Below are 12,768 nucleotides of genomic sequence, written 5' to 3'. Positions count from 1 at the left end.
TTTTTAACTTAATCTTATAGAGGCTTATATTTATAAATTATAAACATTTTATATTATCCACATAATTTATAATAACAAGACATAAATATTAAAGACTTAATGTAAATGAACAATGTAAAAGTTAATATATATATACAAGTATATAGGTATCAAGATACCTTTCAGAATACATTAAATTAGTTTTTAATTCCAGTATATCACATAGTAGTATATAAAAAATATATCTCTCATAAAAAAAAAACTCTTGAGATTGGTCATTGATAACGGACTGTAGTGGCTATATTAGTTATTATATGAGATCGGAATCGGAAAAAATGGTTCAAATGAAAGTATAATTCGATTTTTAGTTGGGATGAGTCTTCGTCTCTTTGATTTCTCTGCAGCTATTCAGTTATATCGTACACCGGACTTCTATTATTCAATCTTCTATTGAATGATATCACCGGAGGTATCAAATAAATTATCCCGAGGAAAATATATAAACAACCGTAGAATAAAACCTGAAAATATATTAATTATTATTGCTACATTTTATTAATATCATTCGAATTTTAAGTTATTTGTATGTTTTACCTTTTTTTCAGTTTTTTTTTTTTTTTTTTTACATCAATTATATATATTTTAGAATATAAATATTTTTGATATAATATTAAAACAATTAAAAACAATTGCTATCAAAATGTAACTTTTGGATTAAATATTTTATTTTATTATTTCTTATACGCACCTGTTCGGGAATATCAATCTTGAATAAATTACCACGGATAAAGAATTCTTTATAACATAGAAGTAATACCATCGAAATGATCGCATTGAAACCCAATACAAGCGCATAACAGTTGTTTTTCAGCTGTTTTGCTACTTCAGACCTGTTGAAATAAAAATTTAAGTACGATATAATAATCTGTTATGTACTATATATTTGCAGATAAGAAATCGTGTTTGACATTTATTTTATAGGTATATAACAATTTATGATGACACTATTCCTTCAACTCTATACCTATATATTACATTATATTTTGTAGAAGTGATTATTGTAATATTTTTTTTCAATCTAAAATTTAAAATTGATCTTTACTTACAACGCCGTCACGAACATTGCTTGTATCAGTGCTCCGAATAATATGTATGACAGTTGGATCGATAACATATGTTGATGAAAGTAACAAGATATGACACATACGCCAAGAATCAATGACCCAGATCCTATGAACGCATTATCATTTGATTCCCAATTCACACGTTTTACGCCGATCTTGTATGAGCTGATAGACCCTGTGCAAAAATGTGTAATTCAAAAGATAAATTATTAGGTATCTGCATTCTGTAAGACTATATATGAAAATCAGTTTTAACAATCTCATACGTGTATATTTCCAGAAGCCGAGGGGAGGGTGGGGATGGGGGTTATTGATTTGTACTCATAATCTTAAAAATTAATCTTAGATACACATAATCTTAAGATTAATCATAAATTGTTTTAGATTCTGCAGAGCAGATGAACGCATTAAATATGACGTACTGAATTTACAATGTGTGTCTTTTTAAAGTTGTTTTTTTTTTTTTTGATTTAGAACAGAAACATGCTTCTATCTTCGCAACATGGAGGTTTCGGATGCTAAATCGGATCTAATTTGTTATTCTTTATGGGGAGGGAGAGGGGATATTTATTTTTTTGGCTGCATACTAGTTGCGGTCATGACGATTTTTGAGATAAACAGATATAACAGTTGCGGTCACGCCAATTTAGGTAATATCTTAATTGCGGTCATAGCTTTATTAACTCCAATTCCAGGCGAAATTTATATTATACGATAAACATATTTTTCGATTTAATGTACACAGCGTTTATAAATAAAATAGATTAAATTGTATACTCCGATCATAGTTTCGAATATTCGAATAATTTAAACATAAGTATCAACATTTTTAACCATACCTACACAATAAATAATAGTGTGTAGACAGTCCTAAGTATGTTATATTTTCGATATAAATGGGAAGGAAAATGTTGATTGATACATTTTTCTAAATTAAATAAATAAACGAAATATTAACTTCATATTTAATTATTATATAAACTATATTAACTATATTATATTATATTATTTAGTATACTTAGTTATTATTATTTGAGTGACCGCAACTGTATGTAACCTTTTTGATGGGTGACCGCAACTAGTATGTAACCTTTTTGAGGGGTGACCACAACTAGTACGTAATTTTTGATTATGACCGCAACTAGTACACACCGTTTTTTTTTAAATAAATGGTAAAAACTCAGAAAAACAGCGGAAGTGAGAATATTTAAACCAATAACCAGTTTTCTTTGTTTTAATTCAAAGCTAAAAGACCGTAGAGATTTGAAGGTTTAGATTTTTTTTTCTTAAAGTAATATTTTCTAGACATGGTATTATTTAAAAATGTTTGTTTTTTAAAGATTTTAATAGATCTTTGCAATTTTTTTATCTACTTTGATAAAATAATCGTTTCTTAGTTAAAATGCTTGAATATTTAATACAATATTGTTCATAAGTTGGTTATTATACAGCAATCCAAAAATATCGAAAGTACATTAATCATACAATTATTTTTTAATGTTTTAAATTTGATATTTAAATGAAAAATAACGATCTAAGTTATTTTGTTATAACAATAAGTACGAAGAAATATTAATCGTAAAGACTTGGTATTTTTGCGGTAATTAACTCGACTAAAATATATTCGACTAGAAAGCGTATAGGATCAATCTTATGTTTAAATATATCGTATAATATATGTATATTGTATACATATAGTTATCTATAATACATTAATGCCAAATATATGAGATGGCCTTCATTTTTTATAAATTTTAGATTAGATATTTCTTAATTTTATTTTGAATCAAAATAATAATATCACATTTGCAAACCTAATAATAAGGTCAACGACTCGACTACGCCGTCAGCTTGCTCATTTTCTCCTAATTTGTGAGTTACGCATGCTACATTTATCTGGAATCATACAAATTGTTATACAAATATACCTATTATTAATGTAAACTATAAATAGATTGCCTATTCATAATTATAATATTTCATTGGTATAGTATATTCTTTTAACTTTTGTAGTATTATAATGTTTAATTATTTTACTTACCATCATGTAGCCGACTAAAGCCAAACAGTACCATATGGACCACTTCAGAACAGTTAAGTTTTTATAAGATTCGTTAAAGTCTCTCCACATTTGTTTTAACATAGGCTCGGCTAGAGATGTCTGAGATTGAAGGGGTTTATTATAAAATATTATTTATTTAAGTATGTATATTAAAGTACCTCGCATACAATTATGTATCATAAAATATTTACAATTTGAATACACAATAACTAATCGATAGAATATATGATATGTGTCACTTGATTATATGAGCGTATATATTATATATATTATTAAACTTTAACAGAACTTTAATTTATATTAAGATAATATTGGATCGTCTAATCCCCTTCATAAATATTTAGTTTATTGATTGTAGCTTTAGTGTAATATGAAATTCAAAACGTGTAATTAATTGTTAAATTATTTGAAAAAAAAAATTATTTATCTAAAATTGTATGATCTTAAGATTAAAACATTAATTATTTATTGAATATTTAAAAAAAATATTAAATTTGTATTCAATTATAATTTATTTGGTATCAATCTAATAATAATAATAGTATGTTAATTGTTTACTATGAATAAATGTACCTAATCGTTAAAATAAAATAGAAATTAATCATTTATAAATAGGCGACCGCCAAACAGATGGAATATTTCCAAAACAATGTATATACCTATTAAAAGACAAATGCATTTAAATGATTTACCTTTAAATTAAGTAGTTCATTGTTATTATGCAACATAAATTCTGCCACAGTATCATCGTTATTGTAACTTTTCCGTCTTACCGATGGCAAAAACGACGCCCAAACAACGGCGAAAACAACACCTAAAATATTACAACAGATACAGATAGGATGTTGAACGATTTTTGTATATCATAAATTATTAAATCTAACAGTTATAGGTAATTAAAATATAAATAAAAGTAAGTTTTAATGCATTTATACTAAAAGTTAATTGGAAAAATCTATACATATGTATACATATATTCTGTTGGTAAACTTTTAAAAATATCTAGCTTTTTTGAGGTAGGTATACTCAATAGCCACACATTAATTAATTCATAGTTATTTTACTGTTTTTTCTTAAGTATTTAAGGCAATTTCGAATTTTTTGTTTATCAAAAATAAATCTTCTGCCTACGCTGAGTATAATATCTTTGAATAAAATAGTGATTTTTGATTATGGGCCAATAATAATTGTGATATTAAAATTAAAACTGTCGTTGTTTGGGCAATTATTAAACTATTTTTGCAGTAGTACCAACCTTTAATTAAATCTATATAATACTGCAAATAACCACACACTATAATTTAATAATTATAATATGATAAGTGGTATATGAATAAAAGTATACATTATATACGTCCGTTTAGGACTATTAGGAGTATATATTTATATTTATTTATATTTACGGGCTGCAATAATAATTTTTCAGTTGAGCACGTAATATTATAATATTATACTCACTACCCAATGTGTAACACGGTAATTGTTTAACGTAATCCTTTCCATAAATAACCACTAACGTTTGGGCGAATACCAACGAACAACATTTTCCCATCAACATTGCGGTCCTAGCTAATCCCGATGTCACCTGATAGTATCTCTTGTCCCGTAAACTAGCGAATAAATAACTGAAGTAGACTACTTCGTACGATTTGAAGAAAGCAACACATAGTTTAGCTACCTGTATAAAAAAACAAAATCCGTAAACTTAAGGCGTCCTAGAGAAAATAATAATCGTTCATATAGGTTAATTATTATTAATTATAATAACTATTATTATTATTTCCGTGAAACAAAAATCGGTCACATATTAGATTCTACTCCAACTTCGTCGTCTCCATGACGTTTTTAATGATCTAATTAACTTTACTATTGATATTGCAAATATAATTTATTGTTTGTATAATTGTATATTCCAATGTCAAAAATTAAAAAAATTCTAATCGTAAGCCTTAGTATAGATGATTTAATGTCAAGAAAACTTAATAAAATATAATTATAAAACAATAAAGCATATTTTGCAGGATCCATCTTTACGTTTATGTTTACAAAGTATGAGTGCACATCCTATACGTGTATATAATAGGCGCATGGCGCATTTAGAGACAGTAAGGGCAGTAACCTTAAATACATCGTAAATTCGTATTACTATAGAGTATAGATCATATAAGAATCGTACTTACTTTTGACTGTATGAAATTAGGCAACATAACAAGATTTGAATAAACAAAAATTCCGCAGAAGACATTGAAAAAGATAACTGGTTTGTAAAGAAAATAATCAGTGATCATCATTATCACCGTGACCGTCAATACGCTGAAATAGTCTTCAAAACGTATCAATTCATCTGTCACCTAGAGCAAAGAATATGTATAAACAATTATTGCTAGAAATAAGTTAAGCTTCAAAAATTTGTCTGCTAACAATAATAATTTAGAAATTATTTTATATAAATTATCTCCTATTATATTGAGATCAAGATTATTATACAACAATTTCTAAAATGTAAATATTTACATTTTATCACGATCGAAGTATTACAATTTATGTATACATCAAGGTAATATCTTTTTGTTCTAATAGGTATATGTGTTTTAAATTTGTATATAATAATATGCTACTATCAATCTCGAAAATATTGGAATGATTTTATTTAATTATAATTATTATACCTTAAAATCTAAATAATATAACTTAACATCTATCTCAAGCTCAACACATTCCTTTACGTATTCGTGTGTTATTAAATTTAGGTACCTACTATTATTGTGACTACTAAATTACTATAATTTATAATCATTAGTTTAATTAAGATATTTGTAAATTAGTTGTTAATATATCTTTTTATTATACTTTAAAATATTAAAAAATCATTTTGTTACATATTTAAAAAACAAAACTCGTATATTAAAGTCATGTTATATGACGTATTATCCATATTCATTTTATGGAAATATTAAATGATGGCTTCTTAAATATATTAAGTAGATATTAATGAGATAATATGATTATTGAAGATATTCACGCGCGGTTTTAAATATAATTTTGATTATATGTGTTTACCATGATTATCTACTATTATTCACATGGTAGCAGGAACGGCGCTAGGGTTTGCGGGGCCCCGGGCAAAATAAATAACAGTCACATTACATATTATCCAAACTAACTAATCTCTGAACAGTATAAAATAAAATTTAAGAACTGCGGGGCCTTGATTATAATTTTAAAATCGCGGGGCCCGGGGCAACTGCCCCGATTGCCCCCCCTCGCGCCGTCCCTGCATGGTAGTATGTTACAAAATATTTTTCTGTGTATCAAATTGAATTATTCAAGTAGGTAAGTAACTAGTAATTTGATTTTCTATTGAGGAAACTATATGTATAGTCCTATGATGAACATCAACATTTATGATAATAGATACATAATGTGTAATTAGTCGAAAACTGTTTGCAACGACTTCCATAAATCAAAATGATCAAAAAAATAGGCAATTTTCTGTTAAATTTTATTTAAAAGAGGGTTATTATTGTTAATAAGAGATTTTGTATCACCATATAAGACATTCGTTAAATGATTCAAAAATCGACTACAAATTGTTTTGCGCACAATCTATAATTTTTACCTAAAAAATCGGAACTCGTTTGAGCACACGGTTATATTAAATGTACAACTGGTTAACGCACACGAAAATAATTATATTATTTTATCTCGGTGACAGGTGGTCATTGATAATTATATATAAAGAGTGCGGAAATGTAGACCAAATTAAATGCATACAAATAATGGGAAACTGTTATTACGGAAATTAATAGACACGTATATTATCCTATAGTCCTACACGTATATTGACCAATCATATTATATTAAAATTAAAATTAACATGCATTTTTAATCACACCTATAAATACATTCATTGACAGTCCTAAGTTTAGGAAGGTTAGGAAATGGAAAGTGTATGTAAGTGTTTTTATAACTTATTTATTAATAATCAAATATTAATATGCAAAGTATTAAACTATTAAAGTCTAAAATATAACTGTGCGCAAACCATGTGTGTATAATGTATATAGACTGTTCATCAACTGTTCCCAAACGAGTGGTAGTATTGTGCCCAAACAAGTTGTCTTTTTGGTATTTTTTTTTATTTTTATCTTTTTTTGTATTTTGTAGTGCCCCAAAAATCATGAGATAGATATTCGAAAACATAATCTTTAAATATATTTAAAAAATTAAATTATAAATACAGCAAAGCCTTATTATAACGGACCCTTTATAAGACGCCAAAACGTAAATCTCCTTACAATGGAAAATAACAATAGTCCTGTACATCCCGTATAATTTAGTCTCCCTTATAACAGAAAAGTTATTTGGTAGGTACAGAGCGATTTCTTTATAAGGACGTTTTATTGTAACTGCAATATTAAAGAAAAGATCTTGTTCGTCGAATGGCGGACAATTTCCCCCCGGACATATTTTTTCCCCCGACTGTTTTTGGCGTTTTGGCGTATATTTCCCCCCAATATATTTTCGATGCGGACATTTCCCCCCCATTTTTCTTTTAAGTTTATTATTGAATAATATAATATAATTTATTATTTAATGAGAAATTATTAATTTTTTTAATAAAATATTATTTTTTTTCATAAATATAATCAATTATACTATAATTAACTTTATAAATTTATACTATAAATCTTTTAGCATCGAAAATATATTGGGGGGGTGGGAATATCCTACTACGCCAAAAACAGTCGGTGGGGAAATGTCCGGGGGGAAATTGTCCGGATACCTTGTTCATCATGTTTCATAAAAGTATCATGCTAACAAAAGTGAGGAATCATAAAATATATGTTTTTGGGTATATTACAGTGGAAAAATATCTATATAGTATTTGTTTAGATCTATGCTACACTTTGTTAGGTATTTAATTATTTATTATTATTTTATCGTCGATTTGCGTTTCTATGATTATAAGCGAAGCATCGAATTATGAAAATCTATTAGCATATCAAATAATACTCAGCCCAAAAACAAATATATGTTAAAAAAAGGAGGTGTACACGTCTGGTTAAATACTCTATATATAGTTAGCAAAACATTAGCTCATAATTCATGCTCATGAGTTATAATATAGTTGATAATTGATATAGATGATTTTTATGCAAATTAATTATTATTATAGATATCAGAACTCAGAAAGCTATAAACCTTATAAGTTAAAGTTTTACATTTATTTTTATTTCTTAAAAATACAAATTTTTAAGTTGGTTATAAAAATTAATATACAATATTCATCAATTTGAGTACCTGAGTATCTGTAATTTTTATTCCTTGGCTAGTGAGATAGCTAGTCATGAAATGATCCACGGGTCGAAATTCCATGGCAAATACGAAAACTACCGATAGGGCAATAATTGTTGTCCAAGTATGCATTTTAAAAAATATTTAATATCTCAGTTATTCTTAAAAAAAAAACTGAAGAACAGACACGATTATATCGATTGCAGATGTTTTTAAATATATATTAGTACCGCATACAATATAGTCAGATAGGCGAATGTGTATAGAATCTAGAAGATATAATAATATTTACTTTCGCATTTATTGATAAACATGGAGAATGAAAATATGCCATCAAACCGGTTTATAAAACCAGTAGAATATAACAATATTGACATACGTTTTAAGCACTGGTGTAGTGGAGGGTATACATACGGCGTATACCCGAAACGCTAAAATTCTTAAATGCGTATAGGAAAGAAAATAAAATAAATACGCGAGTATACGGTCGTAGTTTTTTGGATGATAACCATATTACCATAATTTATATAATATGTTGAATTGTATACAATTTATATAAAAATTTCTGATTTTTTTTTACTATCATTACTCCAAAATAATAATAAATAATAATAAGGGTATCAGAATCAACCAGAATAAAGCATTTTTGGATAGTCTTTATGCTTTATACAACAGATCACCAAAAAATCAAAACGAACTTAAAACAATATGCACTGAACTAGATATGATATTTTAAAAAGTTATATACTATACAATATACCTATATAGGGGCAGAGCCCCCCACGTATTAAATGTATTTCTCAATTTAGGCGTATACCCAAAACAATATTTACGACTACACCACTGGACTTTTAAGTAGTAAAAATAGCATATATTTATAATGACATAATGCAAATCGTAATAACACAGGTAATTTGTTTCATTCACGAATTACGTGTTTATTATTTGGGGGGGTGTGAAACATGATCAAAATTCAGAAAAAATACAATGCGCACAAACCACAGAATATAGATTAAAACAAATCATCTTACTTTCAAACAGATAATCTAGAAGTCGAGAAGGCTATAGACGATCGTAGTTTTGTACCTATCTACATATTATATTTTGTACCTAATATTTTTTTTTTTTTGTAATGTATAGTTATCTATACAAATATGGTTATGGCCTTGTTTTAACTGTTTTTCAAAAAAAAATCTTCAAAACTGCATACACAATTTTTCGAATGTGATGATACTTTATCGTTGATAATAATTTTATTTATAAGCATATATACGTGTATAATAGGTAATATATGGCATACCCGTGGCGGTGACAGTGTCGCAGTACGTGTATAAAGCCATGTACCACTATAAATTCTTGCACGTGTAAGCACTTAGCACTTTTACTTATGTTTTGATAAAATGCTTGAGTACTTGGCAGGAGGCATTATTTGCACTACCTGAGAAATAAATAGTGAAATACGAAAATTCCTTCTTTGTTAATTTATTTCCATAAATACAGCTAAAATAATGAAAATTTGAGAAACTGTCGCACTTCCATATAATAATATAAACACACTCATGAAAGAACGAAAATACTATTGGAATTTTAATATTAGAAAATCGTGGTTTGTGATAAAATATTATATTATAATCAGCTACTTTGTAAATCGTAGTTGACCTTGAGAGGTCGAAATAATTTATATTTAATATTTTGATACCATAGTTAAAGTTCGGATTAATAAATTAGTGACCAGTGTAATATTATAATTAACTAGCCAAAATCACTTATGTTTTAGTATCCTGTTTTTTTCATACTAATCATACATTGACAGTGTCGGATTTCAAATTTTGGAGGCTTTGGGAAAAAATAATGTGGGCCCATGGATCTAATAAATTGTTTATGCTTATCCCTCTTTATGCTATACGCAGTAAACATTTAAAAACACGTCTTCACGTTGATTATTTCCAAATAAATGAAAAAAGTGTAAACGTAACAATCGTGTGATATATTAAAGAATGTCAATAATTTTCGAAAATCCATTCGTAAAAACCAGTCTTACATTACTATTATCAATTATTTTTATACCCGACATAATTAGGTATTTAGAATTTCATATAAAATTATATGACTTAAAGTCGTTTTACTATAACATTCATTTACCATGCGTAGGTACCACAGAATAATTTGTTTGGATACACTTTTCCAATATACACGTCTTATGCTAATACATATATGTATATATATTATATATATTATATATATATATATATATACATGTATTATAGTATTTATATGATATATTTATAAAAATAATAGATATATTAAAAAGTCACTATAATTTATTTGTATACCTTAATAATATAGTTAATAATTATAAACCATCATAAAAGGCAATGATATTCTAAAATTTTATTTACATATCTCATATATGTAGTCAATCACACATGATGTAAGTTGATGTACGCTATATAGTAAAAGGTATAGCTATTATTGGTATGATGATATTATTTTTATTTTTAATTATAGGTACCTATGCTACTGTAATATTTTTTGCAGGGTATCAAAGAAATTTAACAAAAAACTTGAACATTTAAATGAAAAAGAAATACACTATTATTGAGCCTTATACGATGCCTGTAGCAAATTATGATAAGTTCACACAATTTATATATAATCTCCGTGAATTCATGGTTTAATCATGTGTAACTAAACTTACATGTAGATATAATATATATATATTATATATCGCATTGATTTATGGAATACTAAATGGCACACAATCACGGAAAATAAATTAAGAGAAATTAAGCACTCTGTGGAACTCTGGCAAAAGTACACTGATCTAAACAGAAAATATGAGGTAATTCTTAATTGGCCACACGAAATTTACGCATGGACACCTTATGTCAAAGACAGATCCAATCCTATATGCTCAACATGCAATGAAAACATATCAAACATATCATCGTCCACTACCCAAACTTCAATGAAGCTAGGAAACACTTCGACATCCCTGACAGGTGTACGCGAAGCAATTGGTCCATTTTCCAACTATCATAATATAATCTTATACCTAAAAAATATCGATTTGTATAATAAAATGTAAATTGTAAAAATATAAAATGTTTGTAAAAAGCTAATAAACTGTGCAGTTGATGTTTAAAATAATATATATTATATTTATTGAATGTCATACCAAAAATTGCAACTATAGTTATATTTTTAATGTATTAGAAATGCACGTAACCAATATTACGAGTTATACAAATGTAACTATGTATAGCCTATAGCTATAGGTTACATTATTTTGAAACATTATGATAAGTAACCGATTAATATATCCAATCTTGCATATAAAATATATAATTATTTCGAATAAAATAGCCTGCACAACCTATAAGTCAGATGTTTAATATTCTTACAATATAATTGTTTTTTGGCATTTTAGCGACTCGCGGTTCACTATGAAGTGCTGCAGAAGAGTGTTGTGTAGCATACAGCTGTTCTGTCCACGACCTTATAGGATGAGTGTGCTGAAAAAAAATCACCGTGTTATCGTGTTAAAGATTAGGCTGGATACACGCTGGGGACCTGTACAATTCACAACAATTATTTACAATATATATTTAAATATGCTTTAGTGATGTGCGATGTGTGCAAATGCCACGGGCCCTCGGCTTGAGGGGGCTCATTATTGTTCAACGTTCCATAAAAATTTTTTATTTGTATATGACGTAATTTCATCTCATTTCTTATGTAACTGAAATTTTAATAAAAATGGAAAGTACCTTGTGGATTTGCATGAGATTTTATAATTTTAGAATAAAAATTCTTACTTTAAATTTGAATTTATGCATATATCTATACCTATATTATTTAATAAAAAAACGAAGGGGGGCCTTTTTTAGTTTTGCACACAGACCCATCATCGGGATAGACCGCCACTGGTGCAATCACTATATACACCGCTCGCTCCCTCGCCCTTAAATAAATACGTATCGCCTGTGCAGTGCATAATAATATCTGCAGCCGTATAGGTCTCCGTGCAGGCCGCGGATAAGGCGCTGTAGCACTGCAGGTGGAGTGCGCGGGCGACGGAGTACGAGAGAGAGTAAAACGGTAAAGGATGAAGACGCGACGAAGAGAAAAAAGTGGAGTGGGTTAGGCGTGGGTCGAGGCGGCGGCGGCGGCGGCGCCGGTTCAATACTCGGTAATCAAATTGTCGTGCACGGGGGCGCCGTGTCGGAGAGCTTAACTATTAACCCGCGTGGCGTCGGGCCGCTAAACAATAAACATGGCGACCGTGGCGCGCCGTGGTCGGGC

At 28.1% G+C, this 12,768-nt stretch overlaps 1 protein-coding gene across 3 annotated transcripts; it reads right to left on the bottom strand.

The window, feature by feature from the left end:
* Positions 1-8,718, bottom strand: LOC107167759 (folate transporter 1-like). 3 transcript variants are annotated; one of them, XM_089221195.1, is made up of 9 exons: positions 8,470-8,718; positions 5,346-5,516; positions 4,624-4,843; positions 3,858-3,979; positions 3,145-3,285; positions 2,918-2,999; positions 1,086-1,278; positions 728-869; positions 1-500 (listed from the first exon to the last, which is right to left on the bottom strand). In XM_089221195.1, the coding sequence occupies exons 1-9, from the start codon at positions 8,593-8,595 to the stop codon at positions 384-386; spliced, it is 1,314 nt and encodes a 437-aa protein (XP_089077321.1). In that variant the 5' UTR covers positions 8,596-8,718; the 3' UTR covers positions 1-383. The 3 variants fall into 3 exon arrangements, with proteins under 3 accessions (XP_089077321.1, XP_089077322.1, XP_089077324.1); XM_089221196.1 differs by having other exon boundaries at positions 3,145-3,264; XM_089221198.1 differs by lacking the exon at positions 3,145-3,285.
* Between the last annotated feature and the right edge of the window lie 4,050 nt (positions 8,719-12,768).

The sequence above is a fragment of the Diuraphis noxia genome, unplaced genomic scaffold (genome assembly GCF_037042655.1).
Source record: "Diuraphis noxia isolate RWA-SAM2 unplaced genomic scaffold, SU_Dnox_SAM2 contig0002, whole genome shotgun sequence".
Classification (NCBI taxonomy): Eukaryota; Metazoa; Arthropoda; class Insecta; order Hemiptera; family Aphididae; genus Diuraphis; species Diuraphis noxia.
Note: the sequence above shows the minus strand (reverse complement) of the source record. Positions and strands in the feature narration are given on the sequence as shown.

What these genes read in the sequence shown, in the direction of transcription:
- LOC107167759 (XM_089221195.1), bottom strand. Translation starts at nt 8,595, where the DNA reads ATGCATACTTGGACAACAATTATTGCCCTATCGGTAGTTTTCGTATTT. An exon ending in GCAATGTTCGTGACGGCGTT is followed by an intron (nt 870 to 1,085) that starts GTAAGTAAAGAT and finishes TTATTTCAACAG; the next exon opens with GTCTGAAGTAGCAAAACAGC. An exon ending in AGATTGATATTCCCGAACAG is followed by an intron (nt 501 to 727) that starts GTGCGTATAAGA and finishes ATATATTTTCAG; the next exon opens with GTTTTATTCTACGGTTGTTT.